Source organism: Eublepharis macularius, chromosome 1 (genome assembly GCF_028583425.1).
Source record: "Eublepharis macularius isolate TG4126 chromosome 1, MPM_Emac_v1.0, whole genome shotgun sequence".
Lineage (NCBI taxonomy): Eukaryota > Metazoa > Chordata > Lepidosauria > Squamata > Eublepharidae > Eublepharis > Eublepharis macularius.
Genome location: NC_072790.1, coordinates 227,218,117 through 227,242,703, shown reverse-complemented (window position 1 = coordinate 227,242,703; position 24,587 = coordinate 227,218,117). Strand labels below are relative to the sequence as shown.

Genomic DNA, 24,587 nt, shown 5'->3' with positions numbered 1-24,587 from the left:
CCTTTGTGATTATATTGAGATTTGAAGTGGAGGCTTCTTGGATCCAGAGCTCATGCTTTTAGCCCCCTGTTTTGGCAGCTGCAAATGTTGGGATGTCTCCATATAACCATGGCGACAGCCCCTGCCTCCCTCCCATCCAGCAGCCATGCAGCAGATTGCCTTCAAGTCTGCTGGAGAGGGAACACTGGGGAAGAGAGACTAGACACAACACTGGGGGCCGCTATGGAGGGAAACAGAGGACAGCACAATGTGTTACCAATAGGGGGTTCCGATGAAGGATTTCCGCTTTGCCACAGATGCTGTCAGTTCTGCAGAGACTCCAAAATCCGCTGTGGGAAGGGAAAAGGCAATCTGAGAAAGGATTAGGGCCTAGGAAGATTCTCCCCCTGTCTTAAGAGCAAAAGAGTTCAAACGACAGCAGAGAGAAAGAGAACTCTATGTGAGGGTTCAGAAAGCAGATGGATCCAGGCCTGACCTCCCCCAACACTCACAGGATCTGAGCCCTGAGCCATTATTGCTTTTGTCCCCCATTCATTCATAAGGCAATACCACCAATCAATATATATTGCCCCTCATGCCTGCTACCCCACCACTCCAGTCAAAAGCCCTTCAGTTGTTAACACCGTTTTGCCTTGAAGCATTACCAGCCCAATTTAAAACAAGGCCTTGCAAAAGATGAAAAGCACATTTGGGGCTAACTAGAAATGGTCTCTCAAGACAGCCAGTTAGAAGCTGCCTAAGTTTGCTGTTTAAAGAAAATACTGAAACAAAATGGGGGGGGGGCACGGTATGAAGGAGCCACCACTTCAGACATGATAAGGGATTCATTCTGAACTGTCAGTCCTCCAAACCTGCTCAATTTTAGGGCAAAGACAGTAAAAATAATTCAGGGTTTTCCCACTTGAGCATCAGTTATGGACAGGGCGGGGTAGGGAGGAAGTTAAGGAGAATGTGAGAAATAACAAGGAAAAGGAGAATTTTGGGTGAACAGCAGGAACAGGAAAAGCAGGGCAGATGTGAACAAAAAGGAGGGAAAACCAAGAGAAGGAACTGACCGAGTTTCACGTCACCATCGGCTGTAAGCAGGATGTTGGCCCCCTGAAAGAGAAGCAGGAAGACTGTGCTGAAAAGACGGCGGATACAAAAAGGGGAAGAGTGGACAGCCATTTCCACAAAAGAGGGGGTCTTTTTCCTCTCCCATCTATAGGAACAGCCTCAAAGTACTCAGAAAGGGAACAGACCCTGGACTGGCTGAGACTAAAATGCTACAGGAAGGTCTCACCTTGATGTCCCGGTGCATTTTCCCTTTGGTGTGCAGATGGTCAAGACCCTGGTGAGGGACAACAGACACAAATATTACACACCAACATTGTGTGTTCAAAGCACCCTTCTTTTCTTCATCTCATTCTGCCTCCCTCAGTTTCCCCTGAATCCAAAGCCAGCACTCTCACACACCCCACTCCTCCAGTTATTCAGTGTTTTCCCTTAGCTTAGCAAACCTAGGGGAGCTGCATTCTCACCAATTACTGCTATGCTGAATATCAGTCCCAACTACATACTCTGAAAATCTTGTCAGTCTTTAAGGTGCTACTGGACTTGAATCTTGCTGTTCCAATTACATTTGAGGCTTACATAACTCCATCTCACCATGTACTTGCTGCATTTTGTGAGGGCGCTTTGACCCTATTGTTTACGGCTTCCTTCTTCATAACTTCGTATGAGGTGGGCTCTGAATGCTCGCATTTTGAGGGGGGACGGGAGCAGCTCCTAGTCTACTGCACCGCAGTGGCCCAAACGAGAACCTCTCTTTCATGACAGGAATTTTCAAAGCGCTTCAGCGAGCAGCACTAACTGCTTCAGAGGAGGCTCAGGGCCACAACTAACCATCCTGGCCAGGCAACTCAAATCCAGTCACAAGGCAGGACCTCCCATCTTGCCAACTTGTAACCCTTCTGTGCCGGTATGGCTTGTGTTTACTATGAAATTGTTAGTGTTGGAAATTATGTAAACGGATTTTTAAAACAGTACAGAAGCTTCTACATTTTTAGAATGAAGTGCACCTCAAGTTTTCCCCCGCCCCCAGCATTCTGTTAGTGTCTGAATAATTTCTTTTCAGAAACTGAAGCATCATATGTAAAAGATAAATAAATAAATAGATTTGGATTTTTATCCATTGGTCATATGTTCATATTATACTTGATTTTCCAGGCTTGTGACCTCAACATTTCACTCTGGCTGAAGTTGTATCCAGTAAGCCAGCTCTCGCTGTCTGCCGAGGAGAGATTATAGCAGTTGTAATTGCAAAATCTGCCATCCTATTTATAGGTGGTGAAACTAGTAGTTGAGAAACCGGGACATTTCCTGGAAAACCGGTGAACTTAAAGCAATAAGAAAGATTCCTCCCTCAGCTGTGTTTGATTTCAAAGATCCTTTGGCCACCATGAGACATTTTTTGCTCAGATACGTGCAAACCAACCCAGAATACTTGCAAGTTGTCTCTAAGATGAGTGACTGGTTTCACACAAGCTCATCTATATAATTTTACTGTCTAACCTGAAAACTGACTCCTGCATTGCCAAGCAGGAGAGAATCTGCTGCACCCTTCCCAGCGTTTCTGGCTTTTCACAGAAATGCAATCTAATCCTCAGGATAAACGAACCAAGTTTACTTATAACATTCCAAGTCTCTGTCTGCATGCCTTTCTGTGATTGTTTGTCCATAAGGAGAGAATTCTGTGCTATGAGTTAGGCTGCCTGGTCCTCTAGACTGTAACAAAATGCCTTTTCCTCCACATGCTCTATTCACCAAAGCCTCATGCTCAGGAAAGCCATAGGGAGAAATCCCTTGCCTTGCTATAGCTCATCTGCCATATTCCCAAGAGTAGATGGATGCACCCCGGAAATAAAAAACAGCAGCCCTGCCGACTGCTTCTATGATGTTTACATGAACAAAGAGTGCAGGAATTAGGCCCTGCCAGCTTTTGATGAGGAGTAAGCCCTCTTTCTCCTTTCCTCAACCCTCCTACTCTTTCCTCGCATAAGTTACCCTTCTTGGGACCAATTAATGCAACTAGAGAGGCCTGGGACAGGGTCCCACAATACTTTGGAAATGTTTGTGAAGCGAAAAGCTAAATGGGGTCAGCAGGAAAGGGCTGTGGCTCAATAACAACAACATCATTTGATTTCTATACTGCCCTTCAGGACAACTTAACACCCACTCAGAGCGCTTTACAACATATGTTATTATTATTCCCAGAACAATCATCCCGGGAGGCGGGTGGGACTGAGAGAGCTCTGAGAGAGCAGTGACTGACCCAAGGTCCCCCAGCTGGCTTCAAGTGGAGGAGTGGGGAATCAAACCCATTTCTCCAGATTAGAGTCCTGCTGCTCTTAACCACTACACCCAACTGGCTCTCAGAGTTGCAGAGCAATGGGTTTGTTTGCAAAAGGTCTCACATTAAAAGGATCATAGGCAACATGTGCTGGGAAAGCCCTCCTTCTGCTTGGGCCCTTGGACAGCAGCTGCCAATCAGAGTAGGCCATACAGAGCGAGACGGAACAATAATCTGACTCTCCATAAGACTTGGTTCTGCAGTTCTCAGTGCTAATGGTCATAGATCCAGAGGAGTTAGCCGTGTTAGTCTGTAGGAGCAAAACAGAAAAGAGTCCAGTAGCTCCTTAAAGACTAACCAACTTCACTGTAGCATAAGCTTTCAAGAACCACAGTTCTCTTCATCAGATGCATCTGACGAAGAGAACTGTGGTTCTCGAAAGCTTATGCTACAGTGCTAATGGTATATGCCTAAAGCATGTTGCTAAATGCCTGTGATAACACAGCATAAATAAATCTGGAAAAATCACCTTCTTCTGAATGAAGCTGCCAGGGATTGAATTGGGGACCCTCTCTCTGCAAAGCATTTGCTCTGCCATTCAAAGAAGTGTGCGTACGCGTTGTTTGTCCCTATGCAGCACCCTCCTAAACATACACAAGAAAGAGCTACACAGCTGATGACACACCTCACTCCCACTATTGTAGCGCTTTCTGCAGCAGGAAGACAGGAAAACAACAGAGTGAACAACGGAAAAGTGAACTTCCTGGATAGCTTGAATCCAGCTGCAGAGAGAGGGCAGAAATGAGGGCTGTGTTTCTAAACGAAGATGCTGGCTCTTACCGAGAAATCTTTTGTCCTAATGCTAAATTTCCAGAAGCTGGTTGCGGTTAACCAATTGTGAAGGAGGGGGAAGCATATGCGCCAAGAGACCTCCTTCATTATTAGTTCTTTTCATAGTCCAGAGCTGAGCCCTGGCACTGAAACAGGCTTTGGGCACAGCCCTGATTCAGATGAAGCTCTGGAGGAATCTTGAGTCTAACCCCCTATTTTTGTAATAGTTTCTGAACCAAAAGCGGAAAATGTTTTGAAGACGCATGAAGTTTCTTTATACAAAGTCAGGTCCTTGTTCCCTCAAGGTCACTCTTGTCTACTCTGACTGGCAGCAGCTTTCCAGGGTCTCAGGTGGAGGCTGTTCACATCACCTACTCACCTGAACTGGAGATGCTGTGGCTTGAACCTGGGACCTTCTACAGAGGCTCTACCACTGAGCTTCAGCCTTTCACCTTAAGGCCTACTTATTCCCAGGTTATGAAGGCAGGCTCTAACTAGAAATGCTGAGGACTGAACTTGGGGCCTTCTGCATGCAAAGCACTGAGCCGTGCCCCCTCCTTTACCACATAAGGGAAATGGCCCTAGACACCAATAGTGAGCACGACAATGGCTGATTCTGCACACGTTGGATAATGCACTTTCAATGCACTTTATCAATCGTTTGAGGTGGATTTTTTGTTCTTCACACAAAAAAATCCGTTCCAAATGATCTATAAAGAGGATTGGAAGTGCATTATCCAACGTGTGCGGAATCACTCAATATCTTAATACTGCCTTCACCTTTTGTTGGTGCCAGCAGCTGCCAGTGCCATCTGACCACAGTCTGCGCAAAGACACACACACCTTTCCCGCTCAACCATGCCCACATGCTCACCTGGAGTGTTTCCCTGCAGACGTATGCAATCTGTTTTTCCGAGAGAGGGCCGGTGGCTGAAGGTGAGAACCAGAAGTGCAATTATTTTGGGTTTTAAAAAAAAATGTGCTGCCTCTCCATAAAAATGCTTGAGGCTGCTTACATCACCACTTGTTAAAATATACAAATGTGTATGTAATGTAACACCATCAGCCCAGCCCTAAAGACATAAGAGAAATAGCTTTTTTGTTCTGTTAATGAAATTAAGAGCAGAACCACAAGTGACAAAAGGCACAGATTGGACACTTGTCTGCTTCCCTCAAGTTTTGATGGGAAATGTAGGCATCCTAGCCTTGCAGCTTGGCTCTCTGACTGCTGTCCAATGGACTTTTCAACTGTCACTTGTCCAACATTCCGCCAAGCTGTGCCTTTTGTCACTTGTGGTTCTGCTCTTAGTGGATGAATTTTGCTCATGGCAGTTTTGGGGACAGCAAATATTTGATTCCCTCACAGCATGTGGCTTTCTTACATGAGATACCTCAAGCTATGGCTGCATAAAGGCGAAGGCAAATGCATGCAATTTGAGCAGTCAACCTGCTGTGGAACTCAGCCCTTTTGAAACAGAGGTTCAAACTCCCTAGGAGTAACTGGCTCTTCCTCTTTCAAGGTAAAACCAGCAGGATGCTGACTGCCTGGCCCTTGTGGCAATCATCCAGCTGTGCAGAGCACTGGCTGGTTGGCCCCAGTGGCAATCCCAAATCCACCTCCCCATCTGGCTGTGGAAAGTCCTGACTGGCTGGCTTTTGTGGCAATCATAAAGCCACTCCCTCCAAAACTGAGTGGCTTAAAAAAACACACCAAACATTTAAGTAGATAGACAAGCGAGGTGCATGGGGCGAGGTCGGGGTGTGTGTGACAAAGCCAAAGAACTGCACAAATGAGGAAGAACTGGGGCAAAGATTAGATGAAAATCCACATGGACATAAAATCTGCGAATGTGTCTAGGAATGAGAGCACAAGAGAATCTGCACTTGACCGGCAATGAAAAAACCCACTCCTGGATGGAGGAAAGTCTTTCAGCTTAACCACCTCCTGGCAGGGCACTTACTCTCTGCCTACAGTCCCATAACCTGCAAATTCTGATTTTGGGGGAGGGTGATGAGAACTGAGATGATTGAATGAAAGGTGCTTCCATGGGAGCAGGAAGTGGCTTCAATTGCTTTCTGTCCTGGCCAATCCCACCATTATCTTCCACATTAGGAAAGAACTACCTGCTGAATCCCCCAACCACCCCCATCCTTGTTATGGAGGCATTCACTGGATGTCAAGCAAACCACATTTCCTCTTCCAACTTTCCCCTCCACCCCGAAGCACACAATCTGTGGGGCGGCAAAAGGGGAAGTAAAACCCTCCAGAAAGTGAAGAAGATGTATCTTATTGCAACAGGCCAGACACTAAAAAGGTTTCCTATTTATTAAGGAAGGGGGGTGTCTATGCTTCTATACATAGAACACATGCTTTTCTATCACTAGGATCACAACATAACTATAAAATACCATCAAGATGCTGATTTTCCCCTCCTTTCCCTGCACACATGGTTTGTTATACAGTTCTATTTTACTGTCCCTTGCTTTCATTAAAAACGCTCACCGAATTTTGGAATTTTGCATTGCAAGAGCATACAAAGTACTTTAGGAAATGGGACACAAGTTCTTGAAAAAGGCTAGAAAGCTGTGTGAAATTTTTAGTAGCAGTGAAGCCCTGTCATCTATGTGCTTCTTTCTGCTGTTCTTAATTAACACTGTTCTCTACAATACAGAAGAAAAGCGGGGAAGGAAAAATTGAAGAAAAATCAGGATATGGGGAAGACCAAGACAAGGAAAAGTAGGATCCCTATAATGGAGATTGCACTAGGAATTGAATGATTACCACAGCAGTCTCCATCGACCTGTAGAATCAATTGTGGTTATTCACAACCCTCATTAGCACAGGCATCTCTATCTCTGAAAGACAATGCAGTCAGTACTCTTCTGCACATCCTTGTGGAGCTGGAAACAGAACCTAGAACTCTAACCACACACACCCTGTGCCCCGCTGCAATCATTTGGGCAACATGCCAGTAAAGGCACCTGAGAGAGCCCCGCAAAATGCCCAAAACAAAAACTCACAGTGGTAGATCTCCTGCAATGAGCCTCCTCCACAGTATTCCATGCAGATCCATAGACGGTCATTTCTAGAACAGTGAAGCAGAAATAAATTCACGTCTTAAAATGTCTGCCCGCCTTGCCCCCTTTTAGTCATCCCTTTTCCTTTCAGAGACTAATTTGGGAAATCAGATGTGGTGGAATTAACCTGAGAGATGTTCTCTTTGGGAGAGCATTTCCAGATAAGCATTGCTTTTCATTAGCGCCTCTTAGCACCACCCTTCAAGACAAGACGGCAACAGAGAGACCATCCACTCAACACCACTGAACACAGATACGCTTCTATGCCCTTAGCATTGTATTTAACTTCTGAGCTCATAAAAAGGATAACAAATGAGTGGATTGTTTCCCTCATCCTTTCAGTGAAGGGAACTTTGCTTAGGATTAGGGTTGTTGGAGGCACATAGCTAAGATGGTGGTAACTCATTACCCACATTTAGGATATTGGCTGAAGTTGGGGAGTCAGCTTTCCTGTGTTAAGAAATATTTCCGCTTGGGGAATTTAGTTTCTGTGAACATAGTCTTACGGTTGGACCACAAGACCCAAACCTAGACCACATGAAAGAAAAGACCATCTGCAAATTGCCGCACCTTATGACTGGATAAACTTAGTCAGCAGCACTGACCATCTGTAATTGTCAAGAGATAAAATATTTTCAGGCCAGAGGATGCAACATGGAAGCAGGTTTGAATCCCCGCATGTTTCAACTACAATTTGCAATGTCTCCGTTCCTCCCTTCACCAGGTAAGCCTCTCACCTGAGATAGCTGCCAAAATACGCCACAACATTGGGGTGGCGGCAATCCCTGAGAGTGGTGATTTCTTGCTGAATGGATCCAATGTCATCTCCTGAGGAAACAAAAAGAAGAAATGGTTTGTTTTCCAAGTGGGGCTCTCTTTCTCTGTTATCCTTCACCTAACACCTTCAGTTTCCAAAGTGTTTTGAAGTCAGATTTGATTTAAACTAATGCATATATTTAAATTTTCAGTTTATTGATTGTCTCTTTTTTTTAAAAAAAAAAACTGGATTTAAATAAAATCTGAGTTAACAAGTAAGTAAATCTGAATCCATGTCTCCTCCATTAAACATGCTGAGTTAAACGCTACTTTTCAGGACTGAATTATTGTTTTTAATGGCTCACCTTTGTGAACCATCTGAGGAGAGGAAATCAGTCCATGGACTGAAATCCCTTTCATAATGAGAAATTTCCGGCAGATGCAAACCTATGACTCTATCAGCTTAGCCAAAGGGACATTCATTTTCTAGCTCATGAGGAAACTCATTCTGCCTTGTAATCATCAGCACTTACTTCCAGAAAATTCTGAGTACTTAGGCTAGCATCCAAAGAGGCGCACAGGCTTACCCAAGAGGCTTGTAATAGCCCAATACATTTTTGACCTTTCTTTGAACAGCCACCTTCTCCTCCTCCCGTCCCATGTCATGTCATGTCATGTCATGTCATAAACAGCCCTTGAAACTTCCCTCACTTTCAACACCTTCCCTCAAGGAATTACTGGTTTTAGGCCCAAACCTTGTTCTGAGGGAGCTTTTAAAGCCAGATCACCTAACATTCTGATTTTCACTCAAGAGCAGCAGCGGCCCATCCACTCCCCGTCTCAGGAGAAAACAACACTGCTGAGGAAAGAAATGCTGAACCCCACTCCATTTCATTAATCTAAATGGCCCTCCTAAAATGGCTGTTTTTTCCCCACTGGGCAAAACATTCTGAGTTGAATACAAACACATAAAACAGCATAGAGCTTCTGCTCCAATCCTATTCTTCACCATCTACTCATTATATTTTTATCTTGCCTCTTATCCAAGGAGCTCAGGGCAACTTTCAAGAACCTTCCCCTCTCTGTTTTATCCTCACAACAATCCCATGAGGTTAGGCTGGGTTGAGAGAACCATAACTGGCCCATGAACACTCAGGGAACCTCATGACTGAGCGTGGGTTTGAATCTGGCTCAGCCCAGTCCTAGACACTCTGGCTGTCCCCCTCTGCAGTGGCATTTGTCAATCAAATTGTTAGGTGGCTTTAAGTAAGGGATTTGCTTAATGTCTTTGCCTGTGAACATAAAGACAAGGAGAAACTGATTTCACAGTCTCCAAGCAGAAATAATTCTGGAGCGGAAAAGAGGGGAGAGCCACATACTCCCCTCTGAGCTCACCCTTTAGAAGGGAAGCAGGATAAAAAGGAAAGCCATACTTTTGTGCAACACCTCCGACCCACCACAGCATTTCCTCTTCACATACAATCCAAACTGGGGTGGGGGGAGGAAGGAGAGAAGGATTTCAGTCTTCATCAATATAGGAATTGTGGATGAGGGGCAAGTTCCCTCCTTTACCTGGATCAAGTTTCACTATCTTGACAGCCGCCAATTCCCCCGTCTCAGTGTCACGAGCCTGTGGAGACAAACAGAAAAATTAAGGTCAAGGGAGGGGTGATTAGACAAGAGCCCCCCTCATATTTCCTCAGGAAGCTTTGAAGCGTCTGAAAACACTCCTCCCTCATATAGCTCTAACCCTTTATCAGTCCCACCCCACTATGGTTCAGTTACCTCTCCCCTCTATACAAATTCCATATACTGTCTCATTTACTAGAGAGGGGTCATCTAGTAAATCTTTTCCTTGGTAAGCCATCATACCTATTTTCACCTCACTGCTCATTTTGCCATTCCTCAGGGTTCAGCTTCTTCCCCAGCATCTGTAGCCATTAATTTCTGAGCAGGGGATCTATCTTGTCTCTAGCATATAAATGCATGCATATGTACACTACAATGGCTATTTCACGCACTTACAGACGCAGAGGTATGTTTTGATAGCCTATTATCAGCCCATTATGATTTCCACAACCTCATCCCCACAGTCTTAGCTTTTAAATCAACAGAGAACAGGATGTTGTGGTGTAAATTAATGCAGTGCACTGCTTTTAGCGTCCTTTATTTCCATCTGTTGGAAGATATGGAATTGAGGCCACGCCTCAAAGTCTGTTCCAGCTTCTGACCCGTCTAACTGAGGGAAAGCAGGTGCAAACCACTCACAAGCATGTCACTTGTACATGTGTGCATCCAGATGATATCACAGAACCTTTCTATGCCTGCTTCATTTCCCAAGCAAAATCCACAGGAAATTTCTCACCCCACCCCATTTTCCAAGGACCCATCTTCCCTGCTGGGGTCACAAGGCCAAACTTTATGCAAGAGGGGAACTTATGATTGTTTCATAGACATATGTTAATTTTGCCGTGGAAGATAAGGTGTGAAAAAATCAACAAAGCATAAATCTTTGACCAAACCTCTCCCCCATGCAAACTTCAGCATTCATTTTCATACCACAGAAGTCAGCTTGTTTTTTCAAAAATTACATTCCCACTCAGCCGAAGCGGGAGTGAAAGAGGTGGCACAATGTGAGATTTTCCAGGCCTTAAACGAAACCCAATCCCAGAGCTTGTTTTGATTGTCCACAGTATCCTCTGGCATGTGCAAGACCACAAAGGATGCTCCAGAGCATGCACAAAGAGCACACGCTTCCTCGTTGACTAAACATAGCCAGCCTTGACAAAGTCTTAGGACTTTGGGGTCACAAAATATAACTTCCAAAGGTAGCAGCTCCAACAACACATTCTATAACTGACCCACTGCAGTCTCAGCAAGACATTCCAATCTAATCCATATAATCACAGCCAGACACACACTTAGAGCTGGAGAACAGGCAAGCAAGCCCCACACCACTCTGCTCTCTATCTCAGCAGGCAGTGAGGCAACTTCCTGTCCTCCCTGCTGAGCCGGCTGTGCTACCGCTAGCAGAAAGGGCGTGTGGTGTGTTATGTATGCATGCCTCCCCTAAACTGTCCTCCTGAAGCCAGCAGAGAGGAAGGAGACAGGGCAACCTCTCTCACACCTAAACACCCTGTGACACAAAAAACACTTCTCCATAACAGACACCCTACACGCACAGAGAGCAAAAATAAACTAAACAAATGCTTTAAGAATATTGGGGGGAGGATGCAAGAGTGTCACCTTTTTCCATGCTTTCGTTTTGAAACAAATCAAAAAATAGAAATGTCAAAAAGACCCTGGACATTTTGTGGTGGTATGCAGGGAGCCTCAAACTAGCCTCAGAGCCAAGCTACAAGTGACGCCTTACACAGGTTGGACACTTGTCAGCTTACCTCAAGTTCTGATGGGAAATGTAAGCGTCCTGGTTTTACAGCTTGGCTCTCCATTACAGCTGCAAGACCAGGATGCCTACATTTCCCATCAAAACTTGAGGAAAGCTGACAAGTGTCCAACCTGTGTCAGGTGTCACTTGTAGCTTGGCTCTCAGACTGCAGGATCCCTTGTGACACTACCACAGTGGTGATGCACGACTCTCACAACTCTCCCCTGACTGCAGCTCTGCAAAGGATCTTGGGGGAGAGGAAATCAAGTTGCACTCCTCAGATCACCCACTGCTTCAATAGCGTCCCTTACAAATATTACTGGCACCTTAAGAGACTGAGGGCCAAGCTACACATGACGAATGACACTTGAACGGCAAGTGGATTGAGTGGAGGGCAAGTGAACAGGGAGAAATACACTTGCTGTTCAAGTGTCATTCGTCATGTGTAGCTTGGCCCTGAGCTTGAGCTGCGCCCAGCCATGGAATTCACCCTCTCCCCTGAACCTACAACCCAATGGGAGCTGAGGTTCTCCAGGACCAGAAACACATGAATCAGTAACAACAACAGAAACAATTTCCCCTGTGCATGGCAAGATGCTCCTACATTACACAACCACAGCTGGTCTCACATGGTAAGACGCTTAAGTGCATCTCAGCACGCATCGCAGTTTTGTGTCCTCAGAGCCTGGCTCCTTATTATCTTGCTTCTCCACCTTAAGTTTTGCCCCAGGTCCCCTTGATTATATGTGCAATGCAAGTTCTGAACTTAATCCCAGGCCAATTCAGGTCAACAATGAGGCACATGGGAGGCAGATGCCTCGGCCTTTCCTTCACTCCATTTCTCGAACCAGCAGCCAGGCTGTTGTCAGGATACAGGGATTGGGTCGTCCCAGCACTGAAAGATCTGCACTGGCTGCCCATTTGTTTCTGGGCACAATTCAAATCCTTAAATAGCTTGGGTCAGGGTACATGAAGGACCTCTTCCACCTATACTATCCAGCCCACTAGTTAAGATCTGCCTCAGGAGACCTGTTCTCGGTGCCCCAGCCTTCAGAGGTGAGGTAGGTGGCAACCAGAGGCAGGGCCTTGTTAGTAACAGCACCTTGCTTGTGGAATGCCCTTTCCCAGAGGCTTGCCTGGCACCTACACTGCTTTCTTCTACGTGCCAAGCTAAAACATTTCTGTTCACCTAGGCTTTTAGTTAATCTTTCAACATTATTTTAGTTTGGGAACTATTATTTTATGCTGTCAGTGGTCTGTCATCACGGTCTATGTTTTTATGCTGGACTGGGTTTTTAATGTTGGATTTTAATTAATAGCTTTTGTTTTGTTTCTATTATTTTTATTTTGTGAGTTACCTCAGGCAGGTTCCTGAAGAGGTGGCATAAATTTTTTCTCAATGAGTAAATAAACCAGTAAAGGACCTGGGGAGCTACTATTTGTGTTGTTGTGAGCTCCACGTGCACTGATGGGGTACACCAAAGAATCCCTAACTGGGCAAGTAATGGGCCATTCTGGTTAGCAAGATAGCACAGGAGGGGGCTTAGACTCCCTCTCCTCATATGCCATGGTCCCGGCCCAAACTGGATCTGTGTTCACCTGGGACTAGAGCATAGAATTAGCGATGCACGTTTTATGGCACAAAGCCCAGGAAGACACATGGAAAACATGCAGGCCCTCAGATTCTCCATGCAACACAGCTGTATATTTTATGCCGTCCTATGAGGAAATGTTGAAGAGGTTGGGCATGTGCCTACAGATGAGTCAACTGAGAGATGATAATATAAGTCATCTTCAAATATTTGAAGGGCTGTCACACTGTCACATAAAGGATCAAGAAAAGTTGCTTTCTGTTGCTCCAGAGGGTCAGACCAGAACCAACAGGTCCAGAGGGTCAGACCAGAACCAACCCAAAGAGTTTTTGGCTAAACATGAAGGAGAAATTCCTGACGTTTCCACAGTAGAACTGGCTTCCTCAGGAGATGCGGGGGGGGGGGGGCTCTCCTTCTTTGGAGGTTTTTGAGCAGTCTAGATGGCCACCTGTTAACAATGTTGATTCTATGACTCAATAAGAACTCAGGCAGGTCATGAGATGAAGGGATAAGCCAATGCTCAACTCTCATGGCTCTTTCTTATGTGCTCAGGGTAAAGCGAATCACTGCTTTGGGGTCAGGAAGAAATTTCCCTCCAGGTCAGACTGGCAAGGGATTCTGGAGGGTTTTTTTCCAACCTCTAGCTTCCCCCCCCCCCACAACCTTGGGGGGCATAGATGTGAATTTCCTGCATTGTCTAGGGGGTTGGACTAGATGACCCTTGGGGATACCTTCTAGCTTTATGATTCTATGATCTCATTCCTTTCACCTGCCTCTGAGCTGTAAATATAAGCCAGCAGTCTCTACTCCAGATAAGTCTTCTTGTTTCAAAGATGTCAGGAAATGTCATACAGGGTTGGAACAATGCTCACTGCAGTAGGGTGCATCCTGTCTCCAAAAAGAGGCAAGCTGGTAGCTCAAACCAATGCTTAGACATGAGATATTGGGAGGGGTGGAGAAATACAACAGAGGGGGCCACTACTCTCTAACACTCCAGGGCTCTAAAGGAAAAGAGACACCGCCCTGGCACCTGCTGACATTTGAAGAGCTTCAGAGAAAAGTTGCCGTGGATCCACCAAGAAGAATGGCAAAGTTCTAGAGGTACAACATTACATGGCATTTGCCTCTCCACAGAGTCCATTTTGGGGACAGAATGGGTGTCTCACACTCAGGGTCTGATCTTGGCCCATCCTCTGGGCCAGGAATTTTTACTCCAGGTCCAGCTAGCTACCAAGCATGACTGCAGCATCGGTGTGCATTTTCCCTATCTGCCATTGCTTGGCGTGCTTATGAGTCATCATCAGCTATCTGGCCTGCAAGTACCTACCTATGGCACATCTGCATGCCACTTGTGGCACAGCAGTCTGGGTAGCATTGGTTGTTCTGGGGTGGGGGAATAATGGATGTCTCTACCTTGCAGCAATAAGGTTGGCTAGATGGCCTTCTGGCTCCTCAAGGTCTTCCAACCATAATTTTAAAAAGTGAACTGTGCTAAGGAATACCTGAGCAGGATATCTCACGTTACACCCTTTTACTGCTGTGGAATACAGATGCTGTTCTCAGCCAAGACATTTTTTGCTCCCATGTCAGCCTGTAATATTAAAGACAAGGACAGTGTGGTAACTAAAATCAAGATAGAGGGAAACTCAGAACTCAGTTCCATGTCCTGAGAAGAAATTATTATCCTCCCTAACAGATTGCCCAGTTTTCTTCCTAAAACCTTTTTATTCCACAGCTTCCCTGTTTCTTCTAGGAACCACTTCCACACATGACACCCACTGCGCAGAGCAGTAAGAATCACCCTCAATCATGTGGGCAAGAAAGCTTCTCCCCGCCCCTTCTTCTAGGTCACAACAAAAGTGTGAATGGGGGAGAGGCAGGCTAGTCAAAATCTCTGAGGGATAATCACTTAAAGGGCAAAGTTGATCTACAGGCCATTTCAGTTTGCTCTCCGGTGCAGTGGTTGTCTTAGGATCATTTTCAGGCCTTCACAAACCTCTTCTCAGCATTTCTGCAGCCTTGATGAAAGCTGCCCAAACTCTCTGTTGAACTGTCGCACACAAATATAGACCACAACTTCCATATGTAGCTATTTAATGTGGCATCTACGTGGCAGCTGTGTCAGGGAGATGAGGCTGAAGGAGGAAATGTTTTCCTGTGCTATATTTGGGTATTCTCCCCCACCTTGGTAATATTCACAGCCAGAATTAGGTTATATACATGAATGGATGGGGGCAGGATTACAGTTTGGAGCCCTGGCACTTTCAGAAACATTCCAGGAACATTCTGCCCCCTGAATATTCAGCTTTCATTATTTTTAAAGCAAGTCCCTAGTTTTTTTACCTTTAGAAGAGACCTAAGGATAGCCAGGAAGGCAGTGTTCTATCCAACAGATGAGTACACATTTGTAAATCTGCTCCCATGAGCACAAGGCTGACCAAGCTTCTGTAGCACAGTGGTTAAGTGGGTCGGCTGTGAATCAGCACTCTACTGGTTCAAATCCCACTACTGCCATGAGCTCAGTAGGTAGCCTTGGGTAAACCACTCCTCTCAGTCCCAGCTCCTCAGCTGTATTGTGGGGATAATAATAACACTAACTTGTTCACCACTCTGGGTGAGGCACTAATCCTTCTAGAAGAGTGGTATATAAGCACAGTTGTTGTTGTTGTTACTATTATTATTATTATTAATTTTAAAAACATAACATTATTCAAATAACTCTAAGCTAAATATATCAGACAACTTGAATTTAAAATTTTAACGATTTCAAAATATTTCCAGCTATGGGCCTGGATGGGTGAGAAAAGGTTGTTTTAAGTGACCCAGATGCCTACTAGGAAACTCTCACATTACTGTAACACAGGACTTATTTTATAAAATGGAAATGTTGTTGGTACTCATATATGATGTTGCACTGATTTCCACCACTTCCTCCCACAGGAATTACAAGGGCTCCCAAAAGGTGCAGGTAATCTTTACCAGTGAGTACCACCACAAAAACTATGCAGAACTGAATTATTCAGAAGGGCTTTTTACATAGGTAACAGGACTGTGCTGCTAGGAAATGGGTCAGAAAGATGCGTTGGCAAAGGGATATGGACTATTGACTATACTACTGTGTATTGTCTTTTGCTGTAATTATGCTGTACTGGATAATTTCTCTGTGTTGTTTAACAGGTCACATTGATCTGCTTATGTTTTGTTTCAGCTCTGAATTGGAATTCTGCTTATTTCAAAGTCCCAATGTATTGTTTATTGAATGTACTTTTTATTGGATGTCCCCGCCATTGATTGTATTGATTAACACTGCATAATCCGCCTTGAGTGTCAGTGAGAAAGACGGACAAAATATAATGTAAATAAATAAAATAAATAAATAGTCTTGCTGTAGCAGCTGTGAGAGTCTGGGGAGATCCAGAATTTAGAAAAATACTGATTTTATCATGTACGCTCAACACAGAACAGTTGGAAAGCCATTCAGAACAGAGAAACCTAGCCTCCAGGGCTGAAGTGTCCTTGGACAAAGCAAGATTTCCAGCAGGTCAGTCTCAAATTTTCCAGTTCTGGTGAAACATCAACATGTGTGATGCTCCACTCAGAGGTCAAAAGACTCTGTAGGCAAGTGAACTCCAAGATGCTGGATCTAGCACAGTAACTGGACAACATACTAGAGAAGCTGCACCATGCAGGGAGTCCAAGGGCCCTGGCTCTAATCATTAACCCCACAGCTCTTCCCAGATAACTTGGTTCTTCCCCACACCATAACACACCGTGACTGGTCTGCTCCAAAGAGTCCCCATGGGGTCTGAGGCAGCCCTATCCTCCCACCCCAACATCAACTGAGAAGCTACTTGGCCAAAACCAGTAGCACCATCTCATATTTGCAAAGCAGCAGAAAAAAGGAGGCTCTTCTCACAACTGCCAAGATCATAAAACTGCCAGAGGTTTTGTGGTGCAGCGGACAGTCAGCAATCACCCCCAGGCCACTCTGTTAAACGTCAGCATATACCGAAGAGCTGAGGGAAGCCAGTAATTGGTGACTAAAAAGGGCTCCGATTTAAGTATGAGTACCACTGGACAGAGCAGAGCAAGGTCCCGGTCACCCTTCAAACAGACCCCCTCCCCAAGAGCCAGGGAGCCTGATCGTTTCCAGACACAGTCCTGTCCCAAGTCCCCTTTAAAAGGCAGCGTACCCCGGGACATTTCGCAGACACCTAGAGGAACAGAGATCTCAGGAGCGCACGAACGAGTCCCCGATGCGCAGGGCCCGCATCCCGACACCAAAACGCGTAAAGCCTCCTCTTTCTCCCTGTCGCCCAGAGAACTCCCGAGATTTTTTTTCGTGCCCATCAAAACCTTTTCCCTAAAGGGATCCACAAGTTGACAACCCTTGGACGTCAGCACTGTAAGCCCCCACTGTTTCCCACTCATTCCCTCCCTTCCTTCGGGGGCCCGGACTCTTCCCCCCGCCCCAGGAGCCACTGTGCGCCCCTCCTGCCCTAACCGTGCGCCCTGGGCGCACCGCTCGCTGCGCGCACCTTATAGACGTCGCCGTAGGTGCCGGAGCCGATGCGCTGGACTAGCTCGTAGCGGAGCCGCGGGTCCTGCAGGGAGACGTCCCGCAAGGCGCTCATGGTCCCTCCACAGCCGTGGAGCCAGGGTCAGACAGCAGGTCCGGGCCAGCGGCCGGAGCGGGAAAGGCACCGCCTCCGGGGCGGAGTGCAGAAGCGGCCGCTGGGAAGGGGAAGGAAGGAAGGAGGGAGGGGAGATTTATGCGCCGCCCGGCTTCCTCCCTCAGTGTTGCAACGCCGGGGACGAACAGGGGCGGCGATCGCGGCTCACGCCGGACCAGACCCTCTGGGCACGTGCAGAGCGCTTGCTGTTGGGCACCCGCAGATCGGCTCGCTGTCAAGGCCTAAATATACTTACTCCCAGTAATAGTTAATAGTTTTTCGCTTCGCCGTGATGCAAAGCTCTGTGAGCATGAGACGCGTTTCCTCGACCCTGAAGTCTTGTGCGGCTCTGCGGAAATGCTGCGCAGGACACGCTGCCTCTCGGGCCCCCGTACCCCCATCGTTGCGAAAGCGCAGCTTTGCAGCTCCCGAAGACCTGGAAAGCAACGACCAAAGTGCCTCTGGGCACATGCTCGGATTTACCTCTTAAAATTCTAGAAATCCAGCCAGCTTCTGCGGTAAGAGAGGACTGACTTGCTGGCGAGGATTGTTTTTAAGTGGGATATCTTAATTCTCTTAAATGTGTTATGTATATCATCTTAATGGAATAGGATTGAGGAGAGCCAATCCCCTTTTTGCTGTGAAGCTCCCTGGATGGCCGCTGGCCGGTCGCTCTCTGCCTGTCCTACTACACAGGGTTGTTGTGAGGATGAAATAAAGGAGGAAGGAACCGCGCCAAGTTCCTTGGAGGAAGGGCGGGGTAAATTCCTGACTAAATACCTGAGCCTCATCTGTGATCACACAGCCCGGCTTTGAAAAACAAGACAAGGAGAGGTAACTGCTGCTTCCCGAGTTTAATCCGCCCCCAAGGGGTTCTCCTCTATCCCCCCCTCCCTGCCCGGCTATGCCCGCGATCTTAAACCTGCATCCCCTGTGGGTAGGGCTGGCACCTCATTAAAACAGCAGAATTTGAGTCCAGTGGCACTTTAGAGACCAACAAGGTTTTCAAATGGGGTTTTACTGTTGATAATACTGCTAGATATCTGAAAGAATCTCATTAAAGAAATCTTAAATCACGCGGGTTTTAATTGATTGCACAATTTTTCAATTAAATCTGAACTCATGAGCGTATGGATAAACATAACTTTTAAGGGGAGGAAAGGAAAAGTGTTAAATGAACTTCCCACCTTTGTAAGAGAGAAGGTGGGAGGCCCTTTTCTAAAACAGTCTTTGCTGTTTGGCTTTTCTAAGTACTTAATTTTTTAAAAAAATACAGTATTTTTCAAATATTTTGCTCTTTTTTATTGGCTGCAGTTTGTGGTAAGTTGAGAGTTAAAACAGTTAAATTATCAGAGACATATTCTGCTCCTTCACCCTTTCCTCTGAACTTCAGTGATAAACAAAAGGGGCTTTTAACATACTTTTCCTCAGTGTGAACAGCAACAGAAGGCTGACTTTAATAATAACATTCAATTTATATACCGCCCTTCAGGACAACTTAAGGCCATACTCAGAGCGGTTTACAAAGTGTGTTATCACCCTGTGAGGTGTGTGTGTGTGTGTGGGGGGGTCACTCAGCTGCCTTCAGCCCATACCAGTTTTATGCATTTCAGCCGTTTTCACACCCCTGCCTACATCAAGACACAGATGAATAAGAGTGAACTGCTGACACTGACTAAAGGAAAGATAGCTTCACACAGCATAGGATTAACTTCTGGAACTACAGAATATAGCTATGGTTTATAGCTTAGATGGCTTTCTTAAGGGAATTGGACATATTTGTGGAGGTTAGGCCTACAAATGGCTGTAAGCCATGCTGACTAAATGGGATGCCTTCATTCAGAGACTGCAGTACCTCTGAAGAGCAGTCGCTGAAAGGTAATAAAGATTTTAGCTTCTCCATGCTGTGCCTCTGGGTCTTCTGGTTGGCCCCTGTGGGCAACAGATGCTGGACTGGATGGAGCTATGAGCCAATCTAGAGATCCTTCTCAGTTACTTCCACAGGTGAGAGGATACCAAAGAGCAGACTCTTTGGGTCATGTGGGAATGAGTTGGGGAAGGGGGACAAAACCCTGTTTCCCCCTTCCGGACTTTGCTCAATTCAAACCACAGGCCTTGTTAAAAAAATAGCAGCTGACCCAGAATCTAGCAGGGCAGCCCATCAAATGCAAGCATTATATGGGCCAGCTAGCACCAGCAACCAGGACATGAGAAAGGCACTTCGCCTGTTGTGGTGCAGATTTACTTGCCTTTGTTAAACAGGGGAGGTGGGGAGCAGCTTTTCCCAAGGCTGTTTCAACCTTGTTGAACCTTCCCCCCCCCCCAAGTCCATCCATTCCAGCTACTGCTGAACTTTTCCAGGAAGGTAACTGCTGGAGGAAGGCCCTGCAGGAAGCCTGACAGCCGCCTCTGACCGTTTCCATCTGCTCCTACATTATTGATTATATTTATTTATACCTTTTCTCCCCAATGAAGACCCAAAGCAGCTTACATTATTCTTCTCCCTATTGTAGTCTCACAACAACCCTGTGAGGGAGGTTAGGCTGAGAAAGTATTACTGGGCCAAGGTTACCCAGCAAGTTTCCATGGCAGAGATTCAAACCTGGATCTTCCAGATCCTAGTCTGACACTCTAATGTCTACACCAAGCCACAGCAAAGAAGGGTTTTCTCGTTTCCTTTCCTTTCCTGAAGATTCTGGTGCCTGCAACATTCGGTCACACACAGGCGAACGGCCAAGTGGTCCTCTTTTGCCAATGAAGCCCCATTGTGCCAAACAAGTAGACCACTCCAGCTTCCCCCGCCCCCCTGGAAAGCAGGGGGAAGAGATTGCATTCGAAAGCCAGCAGGGCCAGGAAAGTCGTTCCACTAATTAGACTGCACAATGGGAGCCCTAGCATTACTGCATAATTATCTAAGTGCTTGTGACAGAAAAAGTGTCGCTTTTAAAAATTCCCTGCTTCCATGCTTGCTGCTCCTTTACTACTAGAGAGTGACTAGAGTACCGACCAACACTTCAATTTGACACCCATGCCAGTGAGCTAGAAACTCACTTATAAGTCACCTTTCTTCCATCATGAAATACAAGACAGGACACCAGGAGAGGGGGGCAGGAACACCGGGGGAAGAGGGTCCCCTGGACATCTCCCATCCTGCTCATCCCCCACCCTGTATAGCTTCGATAGGGCTGCATCATTATTTTATTATTAAACATTTATACTCCAACCTCTCCATAAATTTCAATGCCGCTCCCTCCAGTAACAGGCTAAACTACATCATCAGTACAAAATTTAAATCAATTAAGCATTAGAATGTCACAATGCCCTCTTTAAAAAAAAACCAAGATCAAAGTCTAGTAGCACCTTAAAGACCAACAAAATTAGCAGGGTGTCAGCTTTTGAGAGTCAAGCTCCCTCCATCAGTACCGGCACCATTAATCATCAAAAGGTACCTGTGATTTTTGGAAGGATTAATCTATCAATGGCCACATCTGTCTGACAGCTGTGGTCAAGAGTACAGAATTGAAACTGAACCCAGGTAAGACGGAGTGATGCTGGTTAGGGAGGTTGAGATATTGAGGGACATTGTGCTCCCCACTTCCAATGGTGTGGAATTGACCCTTGCAGACTCAGTTAAGAACCTCAGGAAACATCAGGACTACACTGCTGTAGATCTTCCCTCGAAATCCATTCGAAGACAAGCAGAATGCCACAGCTTGATTATTACCAAGATCTAGGCAAAACATGCATATTACTCCTATTCTGCAGTCATTCCATTGGCTCAGTTCAGAGCATGGGCTCAGTTCAAGGTTTTGGCTGTCCCATACAATGGCCTTTTCCCCTCATATCTACAGGGCCACCTCTCTGCCTACATTCCCGCTATGGCAACTTCACTCCTCTGAACAGAGCATTCAGCAAATGGGCTAAATCAACAGTTGTCCATACATGCACATTCTCTGGTGCGGCCCCACCTTATGGAACAGGCTGCCTGAGGAGGTTAGGAGGGCTCCCCGCCCCCTCTCCTGGCTTTCTGCAAACTATAATAATAATAGCTTTGCTTATATAACACTCTTCTAGACAGATTAGTGCCCTACCCAGAGTAGTGAACAAGTTAGTGTTATTATTATCCCCACAATACAGCTGGGGAGCTGGGGCTGAGAGGAGTGGCTGACCCAAGGCCACCTACTGAGCTCATGGCAGTAGCAGGATTCAAACCAGTAGAGTGCTGATTTGCAGCCAAACCACTTAACCACTGTGCTACAGCAGCTCTATGCAAAATTGATTCAGGTCATTTTTTACACAGGTGGTCGGACTGTGCAGTAAGGAGAGAGATGTTGGAAAGGGATAGGGATAGTAGACTATACTACTCTGTACTGTCTGTTGCTGTACCTATGCTCCTACTGAATAGATTTGTGTCATGGAATAAATCATGTCAATTTGCTTATGTTTTATATCGAATTTCCGGTTGTTTTCCAATTTCTATAATCCATACCCTATTGTACTGTTCATGCTTATGTTTTATATTAGATTTCTGGTTGTTTTCCAGTTTCTGTAATCCATACCCTATTGTATTGTTTATTGAATGTCCCAGCCATTGATTGTATTGCTCTACATTGTGTAATCTGCCTGGAGTCTCAGTGAGAAAGGAAGACTATAAACAGCATAAATAACTAATAGAACAGTCATATTCGGAGGTAATAATGTCAGTGCTGGGGTGGGTAACAACAGGGGAAGTTTGGGCTTCTGCATTCTGGTGGCATCTGGTGGGTCACTGTAAAACAGACTGCAGGAATGGATCAATGTCTATCTGATCCAGCAGGGTTGTTCTTATCTGCCATGGAAAAGGCAGCCTTCCTTTGCAGACCTCCAACAAAAGGCCATTCTATAAAATGGGAACCACAAGATCTCCGTTGGGCAGAAGAAGACTGCACCTGGCAAACACACAGAACAGTAGGTAGCATTTGCTAGGTGGACCCAGGTTGGCAAATGGGTGGATACATCATAAGCCTTTCATCCAAACACTTCTCTTCCCAGCCAGATGCTTTGTAAATTATAGGCCTGCATGGACTGTGGGGGGCTCACACATACAAGACACTTTGTGCTGAATGGGGGGGGGCACAAAAGCAAAGGAGGCTGGTGTTCATGTACCTGCATGACAAACTGCACCTGTCTAAAGATCCCACACAATATTCTGAAGAAGTATAGGTGCGCATTGGCCTTCTTTGCGGCCAGCCCCCAACTCAACTGTAAGTCACAGTTTGAATGAATCATTGCAGATGGACCACCACAGATTACGCTGGAGGCTCGCCTCTAATGGCCTGCTTTTCAACAGAGTCCAGAGGGAGCAGATGCTAAAAAAAGGCAACTCCCCCCCTCCATTGCTGTGCTTCAGCCCCTCCACCTGAAACATGCAGCTGATCTGGTTGATCTTACCAGATTATAGAGATCATGCATAGTAGAAAGCTTTTGGGGGGGACATTTGAAATCAGCTTAATTAATGATTCAGGAAAGGAGGCACTAGAGATCACATTGCAAATTTCCAATGGCTAATGGAACATACAAGGGAATTTCAGAAGAAAATCATCCTGTGTTTTATAGATTATAGCAAAGCTTTTGACTGGGTGGATCATGAAGAGCTATGGAGAGTGTTAAAAGAAAGGAGGGTCACAACATCTGATTGTTTTGTTGTGCAACCTGTACTCTCAACAAGAGGCTACTGTTAGGACAGAATATGGGGAAACAGACTTAATTCCAATTGGCAAAGGTGTCTGACAAGATGCATATTATCTCCTTACCTATTTAACCTCTATGCAGACCAATATCATAAGGAAAGCTGGATTAGATCTAGAAGAAGATGGAGTGAAAATTGGTGGAGATATGCAGATGATACCACGTTACTGGCAGAAATAGTGAAGGCTTGAAATGACTACTGTTGAAGATTAAAAGAGAAAGCGCCAAAGGAGGATTACAGCCAAACATTAAGACAACAAAAGTAATGACTATTAAGGAATTAACCATTTTAAAGCTAACGAAATTGAAATTGTTCAAAATTTTCTATTCCTTGTCTCATTCAGCAACCAAAAGGGAGACTGCAACCAAGAACCCAAAAGAAGACTGAGACATGGAAGCTCAGCTGTGAGGGAACTAGATAAGATCCTTAAAGATATCTCTTTGGGGACCAAGATCAAGATAATCCAAACTATGATATTCCCCATTACTATGTATATAGATGCAGAGGAGTTAGCCGTGTTAGTCTGTGGTAGCAAAATAAAAAAGAGTCCAGTAGCATCTTTAAGACTAACCAATTTTATTGTAGCATAAGTTTTCGAGAATCAAGTTCTCTTCGTTAGATGCACCATGCATCTGACAAAGAGAACTTGATTCTCGAAAGCTTATGCTACAATAAAATAGGTTAGTCTTAAAGGTGCTACTGGACTCTTTTTGACATTACTATGTATGGATGTGAAAGTTGGATAATGAAGAAAGCTGACAGGAAAAAAACTGATTCATTTGAAATGTGCTGGAGGAGAGTTTTGCGAGTAGCATGGATGGCCAAAAAGACAAGTGGGTTGTAGATCAAATGAAGCCTGAATTCTCCCTAGAAGCTAAAATGAAAAAAAAAATGAAGCTATCACACCTTGGACACATCATAAGATTATCTGGAAAAGTCAATAATGCTTGGAAAAGTGGAAGGCAGTAGGAAAAGAGGAAGACCTAAAATGGGATGGGGCTTGACTCAATAAAAGAAGCTGCAAGATCTGAGCAAGGCTCTTAATGGCAGGACGTTTCGGAGATCTTTCATTCATAGAATTGCCATAGATCAGAGGTGACTTGACAGCACCTCTCACACAGAGTTAATATACTAAATGTTACCATTCAGTGTTAGGTGACTGAGAGACGCTCATGCCAGTCTGAATTAGGGATCATTGGGGAAGACAGGG

The 24,587-nt window shown here is 45.5% G+C and overlaps 1 protein-coding gene across 1 annotated transcript in view; it reads right to left on the bottom strand.

Annotated features, from left to right (window-relative positions):
• The window catches only part of MAP4K2 (mitogen-activated protein kinase kinase kinase kinase 2), a 47,272-nt gene extending 29,599 nt beyond the window's left edge, over window positions 1-17,673 (bottom strand). Inside the window, exons 1-8 of the mRNA XM_054990567.1 lie at window positions 17,515-17,673; window positions 9,569-9,626; window positions 7,978-8,068; window positions 7,184-7,248; window positions 5,037-5,092; window positions 1,283-1,330; window positions 1,056-1,098; window positions 257-329 (exon numbers count right to left, since the gene is read on the bottom strand). Coding sequence (XP_054846542.1) covers window positions 257-329; window positions 1,056-1,098; window positions 1,283-1,330; window positions 5,037-5,092; window positions 7,184-7,248; window positions 7,978-8,068; window positions 9,569-9,626; window positions 17,515-17,610 — 530 coding nt within the window. The 5' untranslated portion in view covers window positions 17,611-17,673. The remainder of the gene's footprint in view (window positions 1-256; window positions 330-1,055; window positions 1,099-1,282; window positions 1,331-5,036; window positions 5,093-7,183; window positions 7,249-7,977; window positions 8,069-9,568; window positions 9,627-17,514) is intronic.
• Between the last annotated feature and the right edge of the window lie 6,914 nt (window positions 17,674-24,587).